The sequence below is a fragment of the Ursus arctos genome, unplaced genomic scaffold (assembly GCF_023065955.2).
Source record: "Ursus arctos isolate Adak ecotype North America unplaced genomic scaffold, UrsArc2.0 scaffold_2, whole genome shotgun sequence".
Taxonomy (NCBI): Eukaryota; Metazoa; Chordata; class Mammalia; order Carnivora; family Ursidae; genus Ursus; species Ursus arctos.
Window position 1 is genome coordinate 32,863,690 of NW_026622874.1, and position 25,148 is coordinate 32,888,837.

Here is a 25,148-nt window from a genome sequence, read left to right on the forward strand (position 1 = left end):
GGGTCCGGGGGGATTTGAAACCTTCCTGTCTCTTCTGTATGCCTCGCTCTTGCAAGTGTGTTATTGTCTCCAAGGCTATTTATCTCTGTTAGGGCTGTTGCCATAAATAGTATGATAAAAAAGAGCCATTTCAGTGAGTCAATGAGATAAAGGCTCCAGTCAAGAGCTCACTTTAGAGCTATCTTAAGGATTCACTTAAACCTCAATAATTCTTTTCTTTGACAGCATTCATATTTAGATCCATTATGTGCCTGGAAAGGAAGAGGGGAGGGGCGGGGGGGGGGGAGCTCTGTTGGGAATCACTGCCGGATTGTGGCATCTTGTAGTTGGTGGGGGCTATTCGGTCTGGAGGAGCATGGGCCCCAGAGTGTGTTCCCATGTGACCTAGGTGGCAAGCAGATGTTCCTGCATGCCGGTGTCCCCATGCCCACCTGTCACCCTGGGCGGAGATGAAGCTGTTGGCAGAGACGGTCACACAGCTTTCTGATGGAGGCAGCCCTGGCTACCCCTTCTGGTCTGCCTCTCTGTCTCCAGGCATTATTTCACACTGCAGATATTTATTTAAAATATACCATGTGACAGGTAGATATCTCAATGAATAAAACATGGTCCCTGCCTTCAAAGAGCCATTAGTCCAGCCACAAGATAAGTGCACGCTGTCCCACACAGCTAAGACCTGTCCCGCGTTTGACATCTTTTTGGAGTAGAATGGTAACATTGATAGTCATCTTCATTAATATTATTATTGTAAGAGCTAAAAAGTCATTTTCTTTTTTTTTTTTTAAGAGTTATTTGTTTATTTTAGAGAGTGTGAGAGCAAGCCAGCAGGGGGAGGGGCAGAGGGAGAAAGAGAGAGAGAGAGAATCTCAAGTAGACTCCCCGCTGAGCACAGAGCCCCACCCAGGACTCCATCCCAGGACCCTGAGATCATGACCTGAGCGGAAATCAAGAGTCAGAGGCTCAACTGACAGAGTCACTCAGGAGCCCCTAAAAAGCCAGTGTCGAAGTACTAACTTATTTAATCCTTACACCAGCCCTATGACGTAGGGTATTTTCACTATGCTCTCCATTTCGTGATTGAGGAAACTGAGGCACAGAGAGATTAAGTCACTTGCCCAAAAGGACACAGCTAGGATGCAGTAGATCTGGGGGGAGGAGGGGAGTACCCAGGCAACCTGGTTCCAAAGCTCATATGCTTAGCCTCTTACGTGCTCCTCCTCATTCCCCAGACTTCCCGCCCTTGCTCGTCAAACATTCTGTAAAGATGCTATCTATCCGGAGTTACTCTTTTTCTTCCTTAAGATTTTATCTATTTATTTATTTATTTATTTGAGAGAGACAGAGATGGCGAGAGAGAGCAGGAGCGGGGAGGAGAGGGAGAAGCAGGCTCCCCACTGAGCAGGGAGCCCAAGGGGGCTTGATCCCCGGACACTGAGATCATGACCTGGGCCAAAGACACTTAACTGACAGAGCCACCCAGGCGCCCCCAGGAGCTATTCGTTATGTCTAAACTGTCCCCACTTCCTCTTAGTCTGTGTTTACCTGTGATCGGGACCATCTGGGAGTCACTGAAGCCCTCTGGGGTAACTGAAAAGCATAATGAGAAGACAAGCCAAGAGCCTCAGAGCAGCAAATCCCTCTTAAACTCCCCCCTCCCCAGGGGACAGTGGAGCCAAACAGATGGGTCTCAGAGGCCTGACCTCTTGTGAATCTGTGTTGATGGCAGGTGCTCCCGCAGGGACAAGTGCCAGCGGGCCTGGGAACCTAATCGATTTGCGGCCAGCATCAGCCAGTGCATGAGCCTCGAGGTGCATCCCAGCAGCATCTCTGTGTCTGAACACAGCCGGCGGGTAAGAAACGCACCCCGGGGGTTGGGGGGGGAGCACAGAGCACACACGTGGTGCACGCATGTTCCTGCAACACTTGCACGTGTATCTGTCCCTAGATCACACTTTAAATGCTCTGAGGAAACCGTGTTTATAGAAAACCTATGGTAGCTCCTATTATAAAGGGCACAGTCATTCTCTGTATTCCCTGCAAACTCATTACCCATTGATCTGTTTTGTAAATCTAGATTCTGCATTTAGTAACAAACATCTACAACACAGTGCAATCCGATACTAAATAACACATTGTTTGTTATATGCGCTATTTACGTTCCTCCACTTCATGCGGTTTTTCACAGAGACCTTAGAGTTGCCTGTGTGTGTGTGTGTGTGTGAGAGAGAGAGAGAGAGAGAGAGAGAGAGGAGAGACAGAGACAAAGAGACTGAGGCTTAAGTCACAGTCAGTATGTAATATTAAAGAGAATATTAAAGAGAATAAAACACCCCTTAACCACCTGTCGAGGTACAACCCCAAATATTTCCTGTCCTTAGGCCCTGCACGGTTATTTCATTCTGAAGCTTTTATGAGCATTTACGGATGTTAATTAGTTAATGAACCTTCCAAGATTTCTGTTCATTCATCCTCACCAGGAGGTTTTGGCTCCCATGGAGCAGAGGGAACAAATAGGGGAGTTTGTACCTAAGTCTCTTGGCCCCATGGAAACGAAACTGGGGCAGAGATTCAGCAGCAAACAAATGTTTGGAGAGGCTAAGTGATGCCCATTGTGAGTGAGAAACCACCGCAAATACATACATCCAGGTGTTGGTAGGAAGACAATGGGAGACCTGCCTACACTGTGGCTCCCAGCTTAGAGGCTGGGGGGAGGTAGGTATTGTCACCATGAACCCTTATGGTCACCCCCCTGTTGCTAGAGGAAGCCAGTCACATTTTTTACCTATTGTGTCAAATACCACTTAGATGTTCTATTGTGGTCATTGTGAACAAACTCATTCCTGGCCGTCTGTGATATTTTTACCATTCAAAGGAGGGTATGCAAACTTGAAAAAGCTGGAAAGTGCTGGCCTAGATCATTGGAACCCATAGGCAGCAGCAGACATCATCCGAGCCTTTGGGGCCTGGATTTGGGGGACAGAGAGGCAGAAACTCTAGTAGCACATTCACCATCCTGAAAAGCAGCCCCTGAATCATAGCCGGGGTGAGGAGCTAGTGGTCTCCCACCAACCTGGGAAACTTCCAGATTGGCAAGCCCGTGGCAAGGCTTGTTTGCAAAGGGCTCAGCTCGCGACTTGCTTTCCAGAGTCATGGTTTCATGTCAGAATGACGAGGGTCTGAGATGGGTTTTGGTCCCTTTCCCTCTAGTGTCCCTCACCCATTCCTTTCTGATGCTGGCCAAGACTGAAAAATAAATAACAGTGATATATTATTAGTAAAGACACGGACTCTACACTACTCTCATTGTTCTGTGTCGAAGCCAGAGGATCACTAAACCAATCTCCTTCCTTAGAGATGGCTCAGGGGACATTAGTCCGCAAGCAGGCCACAGCAGGGCCAGGCCTGGAGCCCCGGTCTCCGGAGCCCTTAGGACTCTTCCTACGGCATCATCTCTTTGCTCCTGAGCCTCTTTGCTCCTCCCACAGCTCAGCCTGGTTGTAAGTGACGCTCCCGACCTATCTGTGGGCATCTCCTGTGCGTTCGGGAACCTGACGGAGGTGGAGGGACAGGTGTCTGGGAGCCAGGTCATCTGCATCTCACCAGGGCCCAAGGATGTCCCTGTCATCCCTCTGGATCAAGGTAAGAAGTGCAGGCCATGAGAGTCACATGCCAGGGGCTGCCCTACCAGAATGGTCAAGAGTAGAGTGCATAGGAGAAGGGGCCACGAGTAGAGGGCACAGGGGATGGGGTGGTGAGTAGAGGGCGCAGAGGATGAGGTGCTGAGTAGAGGGTGCAGGGATGGGGTGGTGAGTAGAGGGCACAGGGGGTGGGGTGGTGAGTAGAGGGCACAGGGGATGGGGTGGTGAGTAGAGGGCGCAGGGGATGGGGTGGTGAGTAGAGGGGGCAGGGGATGGGGTGGTGAGTAGAGGGGGCAGGGGATGGGGTGGTGAGTAGAGGGCGCAGGGGATGGGGTGGTGAGTAGAGGGGGCAGGGGATGGGGTGGTGAGTAGAGGGTGCAGGGGATGGAGTGGTGAGAAGAGGACACAGGGGATGGGGTGGTGAGTAGAGGGGGCAGGGGAAGGGGTGGGAGTACCAGCACAAAAGTTGCCAGACCAAGCCTTGATATCGCAGACGTTGACGTGGGCTTATATAACTTGTTTGAGTTTGAAAGCTAATTGTCATGCCCCAAAGCGAAATTCAGGAAGAAGGAAATCCCTTGCTCCCATTTGGGTTAATTCTGCACAGTGTGCAGGAGGGAGTTTTTCCAGATTTCCTTTCCCTTCTAGGAATGGCAGTGGCTCCAGCCAGTGATTTTTAGCGGGCTTCTCTCCATGGAACTGGGGGTTTGAGGAGTTCTGGCCTAATATTTCTGGAAGTCTTTCAGTAACTGAGCATGCCTGACCAAAACAAGAGTTTCTGTGGGATGTGATTCCTTCCGTTTCCCCTAAGAAGGGGTGGGGCTGGGTCTCAGTGACAGGTGTCTCAACAGGACCAAAGGGACCCTCTTGGGAGGAGGTGACTCGGGCAGTTTTCATCTACCATCAGTGCCCCAAGAGAGCCCTGGAATGGCTTCATGGATGACCCCCAGATTCTCCACTGGGCCTCCAGGTTGTTACCCTCTCCTTTTCCTCCCAGACTGGTTTGGGCTAGAGCTGCAGCTGAGATCCAAGGAGACGGGGAAGATATTTGTCAGCACCGAGTTCAAGTTCTACAACTGCAGCGCCCACCAACTGTAAGCTTTCACCGGGCGGGAGGCTTGCCCCGGGGCTGGATACGGCTGTGGGGGTTCTCTAAGCTCCAACTGTGGTGGTTTCACCTCTCAGTCTCCCTACAGGGCCTGGCACACTGTCTGGGACAAAGTAAGCTCCCCATCAATGTTCCGTTTCAGTTCTGTTTGGTTTATTCGGTTATATTAAACAGAATGGCATTCACTGTCCACAGCCTCTGATCTCATCCAGACCCCCTTGCCTGGCCCCCAACAACCCTACCCCCAATTCTTTTTTTTTTTTTTAAAGATTTTATTTATTCAACAGGATAGAGACAGCCAGTGAGAGAGGGAACACAAGCAGGGGGAATGGGAGAGGAAGAAGCAGGCTCATAGCGGAGGAGCCTGATGTGGGGCTCGATCCCATAACGCCGGGATCACACCCTGAGCCGAAGGCAGACGCTTAACCGCTGTGCCACTCAGGCGCCCCCCTACCCCCAATTCTCAAGCTAAGACAGTAAAAAGAAAGTTTGACGTGAAGACGAAGGTCGTGGTCCAAGGACCAAAAGACCAGTTGGTGGTGGCTTTGAACATAAGATTGACAATGACTGGAGTTTAGACACGTCCTCCATGACCAAGCAGAGAGGGACTCAGAGGTAAAAGACAGCTATGCACAGAGCTACCCCCAGAGCAGAACATGATATAAGGGCCCAGGCTGGGAGGGGGAGAGCAGACTTCAACTCCACCGTGATCCGGACCCAGCCTTTGACTTTCTAAAGAGGAGGGGGAAACCAGACCAAACCGGCAGCCTCTAGAGGGGCTTGAGAAGAGCCCAGCTGACCTCACCAGCCATCCCCGGCAGTGGGACACTTAGCAGTAATGCCCACAAGTTATGAGCTTCTACGCCGGGGCAGGAAGAGATACCCATATTTAGTTTCTATCTTCTCTGGAAGAGAAACTGACATTCCTTCCATACAAACTGGGAACTCTATACCACCTGGTTTAGAAAGAGGGAAACGGGTTCTATAATAGGGCCACATCAAGCCCGCTGGACCAGTGACCACGGACATTCCACAAGGAGAGAGATCAAGCACAACTCCACACCAGAGGGAACAATCATTGGGGATAGTCTATGGACCCATCCTTCCCATATCCCAGGACAGGAATAATCTGAGGTCTACATAACTCCAAGGCATCACGTCTGTAGGGTCCAGACTGCGGACAAGATGCGCTCAGCAGTCCATGTGGACAGAGGGGGTGTTTGTGGCTCTACCTGAAAGGAATCTTCAGCCTGTAAAAGAGACAAATGAACCAGTCCTCCTGAGTCTCCCCTTCTCTGATCTTGGTTTTTCTGACGGCAATCAGCTGCTAGAACTCAAGGATCTCCACAGTAGTTAAGGAAGGAGACACATTGAGCCCCATTGGGACAAGTCAATAGATGTGCTGAGAAAGACAGGACCAGTGGCAGAAATGGCCTGGGGCGGGGGCAGGGCAGTAAGGGCGGAAGCTGAAATACACAATATTGCCCACTAACCACGGCGTCCCAGTCCCAGCTAACCCTGTGGGGGAAATGCAAGCATCTTGGAAAAAGAAGCTCCCAACCTCCTTCTTAAACCCCAACACAGTGGTGATGGGATTTGTTGTGAGAGCATCCTCATTTCCACGGCAGTTCGGTGTGATGTCACCACTTTGCATCGCTATGGCAACAGCCATGCAGTCACAGGCAGCAAGTTTTAGCCAAAAAAAGGTGGGGGGGCAGGTCTTCTTGACAGCAAAGATTCCATTTTATTGCCAAACACTATCTTACCCTCCTCTACTCCTGGCATTTATAGCAAAAAGTCCCAGAATCAAGTTCAACCCCCTGCTTTTAATATGGTAAACTGAGGCCCACAGGGAATAAATGCTGCAGGGAAGGTCACAAAATCAGCCAGTGGAAAAGCCAGGCTTAGAACCCCATCTCATCATTCTTGGTCCATTTTCATTATTTACCGGCTGAATCGTAAGATCTTAGCAAGAACCAGTCAGTGTGGCCTAAGCTCTGAAACACAGTCACTCTGGGCATATCCGGAAGGTGATAAGACTGAGCAGCAAGGGAAAATGAGGTGTAGATGAGCTAATGCACCCAATACACGGTGGCAAATTAGCCTGTCACCCCCTGGATGGAGACCCATCCACCTGAATGTAAAGACAGTGCCCACCAGATGGCGCCATATCGCAGACCCAGCTGTATCCCTTCCAGGTTGGTCTAGCTGTCAGAGGCTAGATTAGGGGAGCTGGCAAGGAGCAGGCAGACCAACCCCACCTACAAAACCCAACTCCATTGTAATGGTCTGGTCACACACAGCCCCCAGGTGAAACGAGAGGGAAAGAAGCGCTTACCCTGGCAAGAAATGCATGAGCCACACACATATTACTGTCTATGCCTGGCTACTTGGAGAGGGAGACGAAATTGCCATTTAATATTATTAACTCCCCCAAAGCCCAGAAACACAGGTGACTGAACTAGTCGTTGACACTCAAATGTGACTTAAGAGCTTGAAATAACAGGTAATTTAAACGCTTGAAAATAACACTCACATTTAACATTGTACCTTTCAAAGCCATTTCCTACGCATTATCTTGTTTGATGCTAAACAGCTCTGTGGAGCAGACAGGAAAGTTTTATTACAGACAGTTGAAGAACTTCCAATGCACAAAGTGAAGTAACTTACTCAAGATGACCCCGGTGCAGTGGCAAGCCTGGAATCCTATCTGCCCAATTTCTATCCCCATGCTTTTCTGTCTCATAAGTGTCTTCCAAGCTATTCTCTGATAAGTGGTGGGTTGCTGGTAAATATTTAACTACCAGCAATCAAGGGGGGAAAAAACCTGATATGTAGCATTTGCCAATTTTTATGGTGTAAATACTCCGTCCACGGCTGATTTCAAGCTATAAACATGATGCCGACCACTTGCAGAATTCCTGAAAATGTAAATAATCAGCTCTCCTGAGCTGCCCCAGGCCAGCCCTAGCACACCACTGCTCTGTAAGCTACATTATTTTCACTTTGGGCTCTTTTTTTTTTTTTTTTTTTTTTTTTTTAACTGTCTGCTCCTATGAACATCTTCAAAGGAGAATCCACAGTTCTTAGTGCTGGGAGATGCCCCGTGAATCAGCCCTCCTGAGAGAAAGACTAGGATAACCAACTTCCATCATGACACATGGGCTACCTGTCACCCTTATCCTCCCTGTCTGCTCCCTTCTTTTTGCCTCTTACTGTCTCCATCCTTGCAGGTGCCTGTCTTGTGTCAACAGCGCCTTCCGCTGCCATTGGTGCAAATACCGGAACCTCTGCACTCATGACCCCACCACCTGCTCCTTCCAGGAGGGCCGGATCAATATTTCAGAGGTAAGCAGGGCTCACCCTGGCATGGTGATGTTTCCCAGTGAATCTGAGTGGCCCTCCCTTTTCAGATGGCCAGTCCAGCGGCTTGGCCATCTCCTTGCCCTGACCCATCTTGGTCTTCTTCCCGGAGACTCTATGTGTTAGAAAGCCCCATTATTATAAAACTCAAAAAAAAAAAAAAAAAAAAGGCAGAAAGTACACCAGAGGCAGAAATGTGCTGTATTTTCTAGACTCTTCAGACTCTCTACATTCAAAGGCTTGAGGGAACTGAGGGTTGAGACTGAAAGCTGAGAGGACATATCCAACCAACCAGACTCCATTGTCTAGAAGAGGGCAGTGAATGGCATTGATTCTTCGAGTCTAAGCCCTTTGCTTGGCTGCAGACATAGTCCGATTCAATAGAACATTCACTCTCAACCATTCTTTCATGCCAAGCTCTCTTCCAACTCCAAGTTTCAATGATTCTTTGACTGATGTATGACTGGGTGGGTGGCCTTCTAGAAAAGGAAATTCAGCTGGTGAAAAGAACCAGGCCTTGCTCAAAGTCCCAGTTTATTATACAGTCAGTGTTCCATTCCCAAGGCCTGACCCACCTTTGTTATCAACACCATGAAATATCAAATTGCTGGTCTTTCCAAGGAACATCACATCCCATGATTATCCGCTGATGTTGACTTTCGTACACATTCACAACATGCCTTAGGAAAATGATGCCTGCTTGGTCAATTTCCCTTTCTCATGTTTAATGTTTTTCACACCCTAGCACGGCCAGTTGGTTGGGTAGAGACCTATGTATTCATATAAGTTGCACACGTGTCTATACACACATTCCCCTCTTCTTCCACCTTTTAGAAGATCCACAAATGTAAAAAGTGACAGCATAGCATGGCCATGTTCTACTCCACTCTTTCTATACGTCTGTTGCCATCACAGTAGACTAGAAGCTTCTTGTAGGCAAGGGCTTCATCTTATCTTTAAATCCTCTCTGTCTTCTTCAGTGAATGTTTGCAGAATGCATGCGTGAAAGAATGATGCAATGGCCACTTTACCCAAGTGCCATTGATGGGAAGGGTTCCTTGGATATACTTGTCCATGATTTCAAGAAATAGAGTCTTATGGGGAAAAACAAAAAAGAAATAGAGTCTTCTGTGTCTCCTAATTTTGTTAGAAGTGCTCGTTGCCTCCATGAATAAACATAAGAAAGTAGACCTTGATATACATATTTCAAATCATCATGATACATACTTGAAATATCTTACAATTTCATTTGTCAATTATACCTCAAAAAGCTTAAAAAATAATAAGAATATAGTAAGCCTTGAACTGTTTCTCAAACACACACCCATGGCCTTGAATTTTTCTGAGTTTCTGCAATAATACGTGTTATATTCAGCCACAGAAAGGGACTGTGCCCATCTTGAAAGAGAGAAACATGGATGGTACCCACAGGTGGTATTTAAGACAGGCCATCTGCAGGTGCCCCAGGGTGATGGAACCTGTTATCTAGCGCCCAGAAAACCTTTCAGAAAAAGATTTCCCTCCAGCCAGTTGGTGTGCTTTGACGTAGCTAGCCTGAAAGTTCTACCCTGGTCTTAGCGGACACTGGCAATTAATCCCAGCCCTGGGATCCTGCAAGAGTATGGAACTGCTTTCAGGCCAGTCTTCTTACTCAGAGGAAAGGATCCAAGGGCTGCGGGTCTGGAGCAGAGGGTGGTTAACCCAGCTAGCAAGTCGATGGAAGAAAGGGAGGCGAGGCCGACCAGGAACAGCAGAAGCCACAGACGGGGCAGCTCAGAGGCAAAGGCGTGGCCGTGAGAAGACGGCGATAAAGGGTCTCAGACACCCGTCTTCACATGGGCCACTTCTAAACCTCTAAGTTCCTCAATAAAATAAAGCGAGGCAGACCACAAAACAGAGAGAGAGAGAGAGAGAGAGAAGTGCAGACCTAGAGGAGAAAGAGCAGCTGCCTCGTTTTCTCCCAGGGGCTCCCCCTCGGGCCGAGAGAAACCCAAAGCCAAGCCTGCTTGCAGCTGGGAGTGAGGGCAGGAGGAGCGGCACACAGAGCAAGACAAATAAACTGTACCGGGCTGTGGAGGCCAGAAGGCTAATTGGAAACATGCCGGCCTCCCTCGTGCCCTTTAGAAGTCACTGGAACACGGCTCCCTCTCAGCCACGGGGGAGAGACTGAAATGTTCCAGAGAGCTGGGCCTGAGAGAAGCTCTTGCCACCCGGCCACTCGGGATTGAATGGATACCAAAGGAGCCCTGGGGGGGACCCCAAAGGCTTCTTACCTCCTATTAGTTTCACTTTCTTTCCTGAATGTCTGTGGCTTGGGATGGAGAGTACCCTTTGTCCCCGAGCTGTCCCCGCCTCTCCTGAGTGGCCCTGGCCCGACTCCCATTCTCTTACTGCTGATGAGTGCAGGCCCCTGATGCGGGCCCGGGCTTGGCTCTCTGGAGGCCGGGGTGGAAGCCCGGTCTACGTCCGGCTCCTGACTTCGCTCAGGAAAGAAAATAGGTTCAGGTTCCAGCAAGCTTGTGAGAGCCACTTCCTCGGCTGCCTCAAATACTGCCAGAGCTCTTGGCCACAGCCATTCACACATCCCTTCCCAGCAAATAGCTCTCAGCCCTGCTCTTTTCTGTCCAAAGCTCTGCTTCTGGGGAGCCCCATTCCTGAAAATGTGGGCAACAGCAAAAGTGCACACGTCCAGCTTGGGTGAGGTTTCCCTAACTGTATTTGGAGTCTGATCTGATGTCTTTAGGTTTTTTGGGGACTGGAAATCCCTTAGGTGCCTCTTTGGGGGTCCTAGAATATCTCTTTTATACTTCCAGTAAGGGCCCCTAACTTTGAATCAAAATTGTATTTCTACTTCCTCAAAACAATATATAACCGATTAGCTCTGTTGATGTATAGGAAACGTTAATGTATCACACATTTGTAATCCTCTCACCTATGACAAGAGTTCTTGAAGCATGTATGTCAGGGTAGGGGGACCAGCAGCATGAGCATCACCTGGGTACTTGTTAGAAATTCAGTTCTCAGGGCGCCTGGGTGGCTCAGTCGGTTAAGCATCTGCCTTCAGCTCAGGTCATGATCTCAGGGTCCTGGGATCGAGCCCCACATTGGGCTCCCTGCTCAGCGGGAGCCTGCTTCTCCCTCTCCCTCTGCTTCTGTGATCTTTCTCTCTCTCTCTCTCTCATAAATAAAATAAAATCTTAAAAAAAATTCCAAATTCTCAAGCCCCATCCCAAATGAGCCTAGAGATTGAGAGTCATGGACGTGTGGCATCTCAATTGATTCTCGAAACAGGCCTGCAGTGTCACATAATTCATTTTTGACACATGTAGTAACCAAGATGCTAAAAATTTAGGTTTTTTGCCCAAGGCTACAGAGAACTCAGGCATCCAAAAGAGCTGAGTACAGTATGCTTTCTGCAGAAAATCAGAGCCAGTTAGCTTGCTTGTCTCCATGGCCACAGCCACACTTGTCGGCCAGATCCCAATTTGGCTTTATGCTCTTTGGTTGTGAGGGTTCAGGGTGTGCAGGGACTGGTACAAATCTCCCCAGATGGGAGGCTGCCCGTGGAAGCTGGGTTAGTAGTCCCACTTGCAGATACACGGCCAGCCAGCACATGAGGTGAACCTGCCTACTTATTTCCGGAGGTCTGATGGACCGAGTCCATGCTTAGGCTTGACAAGAAAGTACCTAATTCAAAACAAAAGTACTGGTAGTGAACATTTATCGAGTGCTTATTATATATGCAACATTATATATATATGTGTATATATATCTGTAAAATCTCATTTAGTCTACTCTATGAAATGGATTCTATTACAGATGAGTAAACTGGGGGTTAAGTAAGTTAAGCCATTTTCCTAAGATCTTCACATACATGCGGACCGCGTGACTCAGAGTAAATGTCCCCAGGCTGACTGTGAGTGAGCCGACGTCCTCTGATCCTGCCTTTCCACACACACATGCACATCCAAGAAATACGCAGTGATATTCGTGTTGTTAATCCAGTTTATTGCCATTTACAACATCCTTTCGTAGGCCTCCTTCAACCCACCTAGGGCTTTCAGATATTTCTGGCCCCATTTTATCCATGAGGAAATGGAATTTCAACTGAACCATCTCTTGAGCTCTTTTAAGGTTATGAGCCAAAGCTTTCCACTGCGCAGAGCACAGCCGATCTCTGATGGGGCCCCCCAAATCTCTGCCTCCCTGGGCCGGATCAAGCTGTGACACGGTGTTAGCAAGCAGGCGTGTGCAGGAGTATGTATAGCTTTCAGCTCTGAAAGCTCATCTCCCTCCATGGCTAAACCAGGCCTAGTGAGATGTAGATACATAAATATCTTCTTTACGTCCCGTCCCAGGGGAAAGATAGAACCAAATAAATCCGATTAGCTTCCCAGGATCCTGGCTGCTCTCTCTCTTTGAAGTCCAGTGGGTGAAGATAATGCCATTTCCACATGGGAGAAGTCGCTTCCCAGGGCCGAAGTGTCCCCGTTGCTGAGAAGCACAGCTCTACGGGGTGGGAGATGCGGCTGCCAGCCTCGAGGCGCTCCCACGCCAGGGTCCTGCCCGCCCCGGAGCCATGACTCCTCCTCCCCAGCCTACCCCCGCCCCGGGATAGTCCCAAATAGGACATCTGTTCATCTTGACAGAAACTCAGATTGCTGCCAAGGAGGTGATCCTGCTGCCAGCTGGCCTAGAGACAGAGGAGTAAGATGACCTAACGACAGTGGAGACCAGCAGCAGTGATGGGCATTTTAACACGAATAACCGTGTTAACATTCTGCAGGAAAAGCATAGCGTGAATATTTGCGCCCTTTTTCTTAGGACAGCAACCGTGTGTGTGTGTGTGTGTGTGTGTGTGTGTGTGTGTGTGTGCGCGCGCGCGCGCGTGTGTGCGCGTGTGTGCGTGCTCACAGAAACAATTGGGTTGCAAGTGGCCTCATTGTATCTGATGAAACCCAATGCCTTCCTCAAGGCCCTGAGGCGTTGAAGTTCCCACAACTTGGCGGTTTCCTGGGCTGCTGGCTTTCCCGCACCTGCCCTCAGCCCGCACTATGCCTTCGCTACCCAGGATGCACTGCTTCCTCGGTAACGTAATCACCGGAGCTACTCACAACCCAAGGCTTCTGTATCTTCCCCTCTTTCCGAAGGAGAAGACAGTGTACTTGCCCCCCAACCCCTTCTTCCCTTCACCCTAGAGAATAAAAGAAAGAATCCTACTCTGTGTGGCTTGAAATAGCAAAAAACCAAACCAAACCAAAAAAAACCCCCCCAAAAAACAAAAGCAAGCAAGCAAAAGATAAGACATCTGTTTCTACTGAGGCAATCTTAAAGCCTGTTTAGACATTTGGGAAGCCCCTAATCGTTGTCTTTAAATTTAGTCCCAGAAGGTCTGAAATAACAGACCATGGGACTCTTTTCTAAAATTTTAGAATCCCTTAAGAAAAGAAAAAACAAAAAACAAAAAACTCCAAAGGAGTACTCATAAACTGTCTTCTTATGATTCTCCAACCTCCAGGTTGGACCAGACTTAACCCAGACAGAAAGATGAGGGTGTGCGTGTGTGTGTGTGTGTGTGTATTATATGTAAATATATATGTAATACAATAAACATCTATATAAGTATACATGTTACATATATGTAAATTTGTCGAGGTTAAGAGGATTCTACAATCTTGTTTACTAACGCAGGACATCATACTTCCAGAAACACATCTTTAAGACTGTGCTGCTAAAATTTGAATTTATTCTCTGAGGTCATTAGAGATGAAAAACAACTAGTCATCACTTACAATGTAGCAACTAGTTCTGTGTCTGAAAATTTATTCTCTCTGTCTGAGACACACACACACACACACACACACACCCTCATTATACCTCAGCCTTATTTCTAGTCTAAATTAAAATTTTAATTTATTAGACCCGATGGGGATTTTTTAGCCACCGACAGGAAGTAGTATCTCCTTTTCCTGGGGATGCCTGGGTTTCCCTAAAGTGGTGTTCATTTTTTTCTTGGCTATAAATATATGAAAGACTCTGTCAAGCATGCCCTCAGGGCACGAAAGGAAAAGTGCTGTAAAGAGCACGTTTATGAGTTGGCAGCTGGAGTGACTGGCTTCTAAACAGGGGACCCATCTGCTCTGGGGTTGCTTTATGATCCTGTCTCTTGTAGGGACCTTGTCTGCTAGGTGTCCTCACATGCAGTTAGCCTACAGGTGACAGAGGGCACCGGTGACCCCAGAAGTTCATCCAGGTCCTGCTTAGTTAGCTTCTGTGGAAAATTTTGCCAGGGTTTCTTACATTCTCGGGATTCCTTACTAGATTTGGACAGGGCCACTTAGGAATCATGTGAGTCCAGAAACAGTGACCATTCCCAGCCCCAGCTTTGGAAATCAGACTGCTTCTCAGGTCTCTTGGTGTCCAGAAAGCAGGGCTCTACCCTCATCTCTGAAGAATGTAGGAAGCCGGAGGTGGAAAGAAAGTTTGTGATCTTTTCATCTGTCGTTTCCTTTTCTCATTTTCATTTTACCCTCCCACGAGCAATGACCAAGTGTCCGCTACGTGCCAGGAGCTGGGATACAGACCAGGGATACTGAGGTGAATGAAATCCTCCAGGCCCACACCAATGAGGACAATGAGTCAACAGGAAATCTCAATTCCGAGAGCTAAATACAATCATGGGAGAATATCTGTAACCCCTCTTGAAGGCCAGGGCAGGGAAAGGGTCAGGGACAGCTTTCTAGAAAAGGAGCTGCAGAGCTGAATTTGAACCCTAATTACGAGCCATTCAGCTACAGAGGGGCTGAGGCAGGGGCCAGGAGATCGAAGGGGGGCAGGAGGTGGCAGTGAGCGTTTCTGGTAGAGAGAAAAGCATCTTCAAGGGACCAGAGGCCCATGAGTTGGGGACACAGCCCCTCAGACCTCACCAGAAGTCCCGGATGGCTGGAGCTGGAGTCATGAGAGCCCCCAGGTAAGAAGGAGGCAGAGGCCAGGTAGTGAGGGCTTGTACTTGAGGCCCAGAGGAGAGAAGCGACTGCCTCAGCACCCCCTGAGGTCCCCTAGGTCTCCTCCCATTTCTGAAGCTAAGGCTGTTCCTTGCTCAACACTGCCTGGGTCCTGAAAGGCTTCCTACCAGGGAGCGCCTTTAGCACTGGGATGGGGACACTCTTCCTTGTTCAAGACTGTTCCACACCTTGCAGGAAGTTCAGCAGCTCTGGCCCCAGGGCACTAAACGCCAGTAGCACGCCTCAGCAGGATAGCGACATTAAGTCCCACATGTGCCCAAATGCTCCCTGAGACCACTGCAGAGGGGAAGGGGATGGGGAGCCAGGTGCCTCCCTCAAGAATGTCCCTCGTTGGTCCCTGGAGTCAGAAAATGATCGCATGTGGAGGTGGCTGGCCCTTACCGTCCTCACTGCCGGAGGCTCCTGGGCTCTGTCCTCCCCACAAGGGAGAGAGTGGTCAGGGGATCGGAGCTGTGGGAAGGTGGCAACATGACCTTCGGGAGAGAAGCAACATCTAGGAATAGAACTCACAAAAATCAGTCTGGCTCCCTCATCTCCTTGGGCTCTCCTGGTCCTTCCCACAGCCCCTCCCCACCAAGACTTTCTTGTTTCGGTTTTGTTTTCCGAAGCAACATGGCATTCACGCAGGGCCTGGTAATGAAATGAGATAAAAAGCCAGAGCAAGTGTTTAGAGCGTTGCTGGGAGGGCTGATCCCCCTCCTGGAAAGGCCGACTCAGCCAGAGTGGGAAGCTGAAGCTGTCGATAACGGAATGCCTCCGGCTGGACGGTGCGAGGGGGACAGGAGCTGGGGTGGGGGTGCAGCTGAGAGGCGGGCGTTCCAGGTTGGGGACAGGGACACACAGGGGCCTCTTTTATCCTGTGTGGCAGGAGATAAAATCCGCAGCCTGCCACGCGGGTGCTTGGAAATTAATTCCGAAACTGTAACATGCACACCAGATCCGGGACAACGTGCGGGCTGGGGATGACAATATCAAAGCCCTGGGAACTAAGAGATGGGCTTCATTCGCCCTGCTGACTCCCCCATGCCCCTTATACGAGGTGTCTCCTTCTCATGGGCAGCCCACTGGGGTACAAGAGGGTCTGGCTGGGCACCTGGGTCCTGCCCCCTGCCCCAGTCGAGGTGAGTCAGGACAGATGGCGTCTCTCTGCTTGCTCCCCCAGGACTGTCCCCAGCTGGTGCCCACAGAGGAAATCCTGATACCAGTCGGAGAGGTAAAGCCCATCACTCTGAAGGCTCGGAACCTGCCCCAGCCTCAGTCGGGCCAGCGAGGCTATGAGTGTGTCCTCAACATCCAGGGGGCGGTCCACCGCGTGCCCGCCCTGCGTTTCAACAGCTCCAGCGTCCAGTGCCAGAACAGTTCGGTGAGCGGACTCACGCCTGCCCTGCCTGCAGCCGGGCTCTCTCTCACACCCGTGCCAAGGCCCGAGCCTGAGCTGCCCCAGTTCCCAGAACCCTCCAGGTGCACAGGCTGTCCCCACATCCCTGGGGACAGAGGAGGGTGCATGCACCCAGCACCTATCAACCAGAGCAGAGCGGGTTCGTGGTGACAGAGGGGCCAAAGGTCGTGAGGACCCTCTGGCAGCAGTTGAGAGCTTTGTGCTCTTTCTGAGTTTAAAGAGACCTCTTGGCCTCCAATGACAATTGCAGCCAAAGCCTGTGGACTCCACCACAAACCCCCATCGCCATTTAGGCATCAACCAGAGAAAAGCGGGCCAGGAGCTCAGCAGAAGTAGAATGGAGTGAGGGGAGGTAGGAGGGGAGATGGAGGGAGCAGTGAATTTCGAGAGCGGCAAGGGTTGAAGCAGTCCTGCACACCAGACAGAAAGCACGAGGTGTTTAATTATAATACTAGCCCAGAGAAGATCTTTTTATCTGCCAACTCCTGTCTCTGACTATGGGGGGTCAGCTGGAGATGGGGAGAGATGTGACAAAGGTGTTGAGGGAAGCTAATTCGCCTGGGAGAGATAAAGAGAATCTGGGCTTCTTATCAGGGGGCTGTCAGATTCCCAGGTCACAGGCGCTTGATAGAATTTGTAATCAGTGGAAGGCCGCCAAGCATAAGCGAAGGTGGGATGAGAAAGAAATGCAACAGGACAAAGGGAGGAAGCGGGCCGGAAGGGCCGGGGGCAGGAGGGAGGACAGTAACACGGCCTGCCCTGAGAGCTCAGTGGCTGGGGCGGGCCAGGTCTCTCAGGAGGGGATTCCCAGAGGCCTTCTTCGCAGAGGGGCAGGCGCTGGGCCACCAGAGGGCCTATTTCTGAAGTGTGTGCAGGGCTTGCGGGTCCTCTGGGGGACCAGCATGGGAGAGAGAGTGGACTCCTGGCCACAGCTTGAGGCCTTTCATGGTCGGCCTGGTCAGATCTGTGACCAGAGGCCCTGAGCTCTTTCCCTAATGGACTGTTGGCCAAAGTAAAGCTCACGCGCATAGCCAGAGGAGCCCTGCAGCGCCCAGCCCACCAGCCAGCCGCTGCAGCCCTGTTTGTAGTGCATATGCTCTGCTCAGTGCTCTGGGGGGGGTCACACAGCAGGACGTGCACTTGCTAGAGAGACTGGACTTGTATGTGAAAAGATGCGGAGCGGCTCTCAGGAAGTGAGAGACAGAAACTGGCAATGCTCAGGGCCAGAGAGCTTGGGGGAGGGCCAGCAGGGACGTCAGAGGAGACGCCCCGGGGCCCCGGGGGAAGGTGAGTCTGAGCTGGACTGGAAGAACACAGGCAGGTTGGAGGGTGAAGGCTGTAGGGAGAGAGAGGTATTCCTTAGGAGATGTGAGTTGAACGGAGGCAGAGAGGGGCTCGGGCAGATGTGTCTGGAGACAGGTGGATTCAGAGCTTTCCGTAGGAGGGCAGTGGCAGAGAAGGTTGGAGAAATGGGCTTAGATTTGGATTACAGGAGGCACTGAGCACCACACTAAGGGGTTTGGGCGGGATCCCCTTGGCGTTAGTGACTGGGAGTCAGGGGGAGGGCGCCAGAGACATTAACTTGAGCAGCAAATGGGGTTCTCTTGATTCTCCCTCTGCTCCTTTCTCAGCCCAGAGGGAGCCAGAGACCCTGGTTTCTCTCCTGCTGTAGTCCTAGCCCCCCGAGATGCCAGCAGCATCCCTGACCCCCGGTGATAGGGAGCCTCACGAGCCTGTGCCCTCCGCCCCTCTCCCCGCAGTACCAGTACGACGGGATGGACATCAGCAACCTGGCCGTGGACTTCGCCGTGGTGTGGAATGGGAATTTCATCATCGACAACCCGCAGGACCTGAAAGGTGAGCAGGACTTCCGGGTAGAGTTTTGATCTTTCCGTGACCCCGGGAAAGACTGGGGCGGAGGGATCAGAGCCGGCCAGCCGCTGTGCCATGAATAATACACTCCCTCCGTCAGCGGAACTCTTCAGAGGATCCTAGAGCAACATTTGGAGCCATCAAAGGAGTCCTGTCGGGAGCCCTGTTTTATTGCAACCAGAGCATCCGCCAGGCGGCTGCCGGCTCGCCACATTTTTCTTTGGCTCCCCGAGACTTTGAAGTGTCTGAAGAACCTGTCCTAGGAAGGCAGCAGCAGGAATGTCCTGCCGGTTTCCGGGGACGTAGACATTCTGTTTCCAGTTAGGGTCTGACTCCCCTGTCCTTGTCTGGCCGCCGCACAAAGAAGGTTTGTGCGGTTGTGCCCCTGGCCCCAGGGCGGGGAGGAGGGACGAGCGGGAGCACGCAGGCCCACGGCTCTTGCAGCGAAGCTCAGCCAGGAGCTGGGCTGAGCCCAGAGGGACGCTCCTTCTTCCTCGTCCTCCAAACTCACGTGCAGCTCCTCGCACATGCCAGGTAGGCGTTACCCTCCGAGCGGCAAATATCAACGTGCCACTCTGCTCTCGGAGTGACAATCCCATCTCCCTTGTGATGGGCTCTGCCTGCGGGCAGGCGGCCACTCAGTGATTTTCTGACATTATTTTCCTTAATCCGCGTAACAACCCTGAGAGGTATGTACGAGTAGTAGTCTCATTTTATGGGTAAGGAGATCGGGACCCACAGAGGTTAAGGAACGGACCAAGAGTGCTCGCTTCAGCCACCCATATACTGAAATCGGAACCGTGCACAGGTTAGCGTTGGCCCTGGCACAGGGTGACTTGCAAATTCACCAGGTGCTCCCGCCTGTTAAGACAAATATGTGGAATCTTAAAAAAAAAAAAAAAAAAAAAAAAGTCAAACTCCTACAGAGCCCAGAAAAGTGGTTGCTGGGGGTCGGAGGGGGAATAAAGAGGTTGTTAAAAGGATGCAAACTTTGAGCTGTGAGATGGATGAGGTCTGAGGATCTATTAAACCACGGTGTAAACCACGGTGTCTGTAGTTGATGGCACTACACTGTATTCTTGCAATCTGCTGAAAGAGTACAACCTAAATACCTGTTTCTCATCACTACATGTCTGTATATATATAGTGCTGGATCCGTTAATTGGCTAGATGGGAAGAACCCTAGCAGGATGTATATGTGTATCCAGTCATCACAGTACATACTTTAAATACCTTATGATTTCTTTTTGCCCATTACAACTCACTAAAGCTGAAAAAAGAAAGGAAAAAAAAAACAAAACCAGGCTGAATCAGAAAGTGAGAGCCAGGATCTGAACCAAGGCTGTCCGATCTCAGAGCTCCTGTGCTGGACCACAGCACTGTCCCCCCAGCAGCTGGGGCCGCTGGGGGACGTCAAGCCTTCCTCCCTGCAGGCGCCTCTCCTCACACCATGAGCCACATCTCACTACTCCAAGTAGCTAGGGCTGCCCCAGCTTCTCCCTGAGCCTGAGGGTCACCCAGGGGTGCAGAGGGAGGACCAGAGGCCCCCACCGGAACGCTGGCATGGACATCGATGCCTCTTAGGCTGGGAGAAAGAAACTGAACCAGGGAGATTTCTGTTCTCTTTCTCTTCATACCCAGGCCAGATTTCCTCACTGCTGAGAGACAGACATTCTCCCCGCTGAGGATCTGGGCTGTAGTCCTAGAGGTGGCCTTTGCACCTGGAGCTTAGAGAACAGCCACATCCAGGCGGTCATGTCAGAACCTCCCTGGTGGCACTCAACATCTCGGAGCACTTGGGCAGCACCATCTCCGTGGTCGTCCCTCCGAGAGCCCAGGTGTTTCTGGAGGCTGAGCGCCGTGTTGGGTGGAGACGGCCACAGTGTTTATGGACTTGGGTTCTAGAGTCCAAGAAACCAGGGTTCAAATCCTGGCGTTTCCACTTATAGACGGGGGAACTCAGACTACTTACTGCCCCTGCCTTCACCCCAGTTTCCTTGCCTGTGAAGTGCGGGCAGGGACGCTCTCCTCGTGGAGTGAGCGTGAAGACCAAATGAGGTATCAGATGTGCAGCGTCTGTGCGTGTTCAAATGCTCACTGTGTAATTGTTCGTCTAACCATCCCCATTTCCTGCCCTCTGCTGCAAGAAGCCCTGGGCATGAGGATGTGTAAATGTAGTCCCTGCAGCTGGGACTGAGGGACACTTGTCAGAGCAGAGGAACGGGATGAGGACCCGGAGGAATAAAAAAAATGCCCCTCCCCTGGGCCTGTCCTGATTTCCAGCACAGGCACTTGTGCCCTCCTCCCCGCAGTCCCTAAAGCGTCTGTCTGCTTGACCAGAGAAGTTGGAAATGACTCTCTGAGTATTCTGCTTCTGGAGAATTCTACTCAGGATTCTGAATTCAAAACATCAGTAGGCGACAGCAAAGCCCCCGGCTCCCAAAACACAGCTCTGCAGACTGGCCTGCCCGGGGCTTCTAAGTCAGTAAGAGACAAAAGCAAAGGCCAAGCGTCTGCAGACTCTAAAAGTGACCTGTTAAGTGGCCAGGTTGTCCTCCATGGGAATGTCACCCCCCCACTCCGGGGGCCATGAACAGGACTGTGTCGACTCTCTCCTTCTCTGTTCTGCCCTCACTTTGCCAGCCTCCTGGCCTCTCTTGAAGCCAAGCTGACCTCTCTCCCAGATCACCCCGTTCCCAGTGTACGGGCGGGATGCCTCTCTCTTCTCAAGGTCTATGGTCTAGCAGCACAGAGAGCTGGAATTTCACCATCCTAGCTTGGGGCATGAACCTTAGTAAGCTTCAAGAGTCCTTATATATTGAGGTGCCTGGGTAGCTCAGTCAGTTAAGCGTCTGACTTAACTCAGGTCCTGGTCGTGATCTTGGGGTCCTGGGATCGAGCCCGCTCAGTGGGGAGTCTGCTTGTCTCTCTCCCTCGGCCCGTTCCCACTCTTGTCCTCTCTCTGTCTCTCTCTCAAATAAATAAATAAAAATCTTAAAAAAAAAAAAAAAAAAAGAAGAGTCATTATATACCTCTTTGAGCTTCATTTTTACCTGAAATGAGGAAGTCAGTCCTTACCTGTTGTGATGAGGGCCACACGTGGGAAAGAGTGCAGAAGAACATCATGTGACCTCAAAAAAAAAGAGAATAAGCCTGTGTGGCCCATCAGGTATGTTACAGGCACTATGCTGAGCACTTAAGACACAGCACCTCATTCAAACCTCCCAAAAAACAATGATCATCCCCATGTCATAGATTTAGTAAACAAGGTTCAGGGGGGTGACATCCTGTCACATCGCTAGGGAGTAGGGAGGCCACTATCAAAGCCCTGATAACAATTCAGTCTAGAGCCAGAACTCTTAAATAGCATTCTCTGTAAGAACTTTCAGCAACAAAGAGCCTCCATTTAGTATTTGTTCCCCATCAGTTACTCTTGCACGGATGATGGCGATCATTGGCATTACCGGCCATGCCTCCGAGAAGAGGCGCGGTCCTGTGGAGCGCTCGCCAATCCCTCTGTGTCACCCCCTCTCTTTGCAGTCCATCTCTACAAGTGTGCGGCCCAGCGGGAGAGCTGCGGCCTCTGCCTGAAGGCCGACCGGAAGTTCGAGTGCGGCTGGTGCAGCGGCGAGCGCAGGTGCACCCTCCAGCCGCACTGTCCCAGCCCCTCCAGCCCCTGGCTTGACTGGTCCAGCCACAACGTTAAGTGCTCCAACCCCCAAATCACCGAGGTGAGTCCCATAAGTCCCCTGAACAGGGTGGGGTGGCCAGAAGCCGGCCTGGGGTGGGTGGGCAGTGGAAGAGGAGTTCACATGGAAGGATTTTAAGTGTAGTGCACGTTGAATGCGGAGTGTGGGAAGCCTCTCTTGGGCACTTCGATGGCCCGCATCCGGGTGTAATTGACAAGCGCACGGATGTGTGTCTTCAGGCCAGTGCGTGAATGCGCGTGCACGTCGGTATGGGCGCGTGCACACAAGGGAGGCCGAGGCAGCCCAGCCTCCCTGCCAGGCCGGCAGAGCCAGGTGGGGACGGGAAATTGGCTGCGTGGTGGGTAAACATTTCAGAGAGCAGGTTTAGCTTTTCTCAGCAGAAATGTGATTTCAGGAGCCGCAATTAGCTCCGAGTTGCAAAGTTGAACACGGAAGAAAAAAGTAAAGGCAGGCACTACATTGGCCACCGTGCCATTTCCCAGAATTTACTCTCTGTCCCAATTTGTTTGTGCATTTTAATGGAAAGAAATAGGTAATTAATTATCCTGGGAAAAAAAATGATGTTTCCTGAATAGCAAATTGCAAAGGCAGATGAATAGATGATGTGAATGAAAAAGCAGCTGCTCGGGTTTTGAATGGCCTGGGAGAGGAACAGTTGTATTTAACTTTGGTTGCATTATGTGTGCATCACTCTTCGCGGCTCCCTATTCACCGACTGTCACTCGTGCTTTGAAACTAATTGCACGTTCCTTGTGGTGACTGGGAATAAAGGCACGGGCAGGTAGCGCTGTGGTCTGCTCATTTAAGAAAGCATCGGGGCTGCTCCTTTTCTGCCTCTTTCCCGAGTGGATGCACTGCCCCTCTTTCCCGCTCATTTTCCTCACTAGCCAAAGAAAGCACCTTTGGCTCTCACCTATGTCACAGAGAATTGAGAAGCTCCTGGAGCATCCTGTGATCCTTTTGAAGCTCCAGATCCGTAGAAAGAAAGCCCTCAAGATCAAATGAGTGTTGTTAACCTACAGATGGGTTATTTGAAAGGGAGCTAATGTTTATTTAGTGTCCTTGGCACCGTCTCGTTTCGTCCCATAACCACCGGGGGAGGTAAATATTCTCACCTCCATTTTACAGATGAAGAAAATGAGGCTCGGAGGAGTGGCGTGGTCGCCCCACTTCACACAGCCGATAAGGGGCAGAGCTGGTATTGAAGCTCAGATTTATTGAATTCTAGAACTATTTATAAAGTCTCTAATTGCTCAAGTAACGTAGCACAGGAAGCAGTGCTCCCCCTTCCTTGATATCTAACCTTCGTAGCTAGGGTGGACTCGAAGATGCCATCCATCCACATGGCAGGGCTTCCCCGGGAAAGCACAGTCCGGTGGGAGAGTGTCTCCTGCCATCTAGGTTCTCATTCATCCTGGTGGGAAGAGGCTGTGAGCGTGCAGACACCGCCCCTCAAGGACCAGGTTTCTTCCATTTCATTTTACTCTGGGACACGGCCCGTGATAGTGCCATCCTGTGTGTTTATCTCGCCGCGAGAGTGCTCGCAGTGACTGTTGGTAGGGCCCCAGCCTCTGTCCTCACACCGCCAGCTCCCTGAGCTGCTCAGGCCTCCATGCCTTCTCCCTGATTCCACTGGTTTCCAACAACCGCTGGCCGGAGAATCTGCTCTGCCCGCAAATCTTGCATCTGTACTTGTTGGTCTCTATATCTCTGTGCCTGAGATACAGGGGAGCTTAAATCAGGCAGGGACCCGCTTCCGCCGGCGCCTCTCACCTCCACCCACCCTGGCTGCTGCCTCAGCCCCGTCTTCTCCCCGACTGGCAGGGGCACTTTCCCAGCCCTAAGGCAGGCATCTCCCTGGGAAGTCTCTGCCTCGGTGTCGCCCCTGCTCACTGACCGGGGACTGACGGGCTGCTCCATTCACAGAGGACACCCAAGCGACATGATGCTAATTAACCCCCTGAGGTAATTAGGCTGTAATTGATTTTCCCAGTGAACACAGCAGCAGGAGTCGGAGGCCCCAAGCAGTGGGGTCTCCTGTTGGCGTTTTTCAAGTAGAGGCTGTGGAGAAATGAAAGCTCATCTCTGGGGAGGAGAGACAAATCCATGCTGTGTCTCAAGCCATGCAGGGGGACATCATTCGGGACAAGCCATGCAAGAGGGAGGATCCAGGCCTGGAATATTTTATCCACTATGATCAGGAATAGTTCCTTTCCTTTTGTGTCTCCTACCCTCAACCTCCCTTCCTTCAAACCCTGTAAAAGTCATCTTCCATTTTTTTAACTTTTCATTTTTGAAATAATTTTAGACTTATAAAAAGGTACAAAAATAGTACAAAGAACTTTCATATACCCTTCACCCAGATTCTCCAAAATTAACATCTTACATAACCACAGTACAATTATCGAAATCAGGAAATTAACATTTATACAATAATGCCATGTAATATACATGGCTGATTCACATTGCGCCAGTTATCCCACTTATTGTCCCCCTTTTCCTGACCCAGGATCCCATCCGGGGTCACGTGTGGTGTTCCATTATCATGTTTCTTTCATGCTCTGGTCCTCAGTCTTTCTTTGTCTTTCATGACCTTGACACTTGAAGAGTATAGGACAATTATTTTGTAGAATATCCCTCGATTTGAAGATGGCTAATGTCTCCTTATGATTTAAGTTAGGTTATATATTCATGGCAAGGAGTACTAACAAAAATGTGAACTACCTGTCAAAAGGGCACAGGAGCCAACTTGATTTGGCCCCCATAGCCAAATCTGGGACAATCTGAGCAAGAAAATGAATGATACTAATCAACTATAAGGAATAGAATAAAATAAGAATCTATGCCCCTTCTTGATACAAATAAACAAATAATTCATGGGGGAGGGAGGAAGCTTTTCTACTAGAATTCTAACTCAAAAATGTAAAAGGACCTAGGGAATAGAAAATCACCATTTGGCAAAATTCACAGTAATAATTATTTCAGGAAGAATGGCCAGTGAATACTAAAATTAGTAAATGAAAGTATGATGAA

General features: G+C 50.4%; 1 protein-coding gene across 1 annotated transcript in view; it reads left to right on the top strand.

Moving 5' to 3' along the window:
* The window catches only part of PLXNA2 (plexin A2), a 205,391-nt gene that overhangs the window by 133,339 nt on the left and 46,904 nt on the right, over window positions 1-25,148 (top strand). Inside the window, exons 6-12 of the mRNA XM_026509048.4 lie at window positions 1,727-1,850; window positions 3,486-3,639; window positions 4,636-4,732; window positions 7,980-8,094; window positions 16,297-16,497; window positions 18,294-18,390; window positions 21,946-22,136. Coding sequence (XP_026364833.1) covers window positions 1,727-1,850; window positions 3,486-3,639; window positions 4,636-4,732; window positions 7,980-8,094; window positions 16,297-16,497; window positions 18,294-18,390; window positions 21,946-22,136 — 979 coding nt within the window. The remainder of the gene's footprint in view (window positions 1-1,726; window positions 1,851-3,485; window positions 3,640-4,635; window positions 4,733-7,979; window positions 8,095-16,296; window positions 16,498-18,293; window positions 18,391-21,945; window positions 22,137-25,148) is intronic.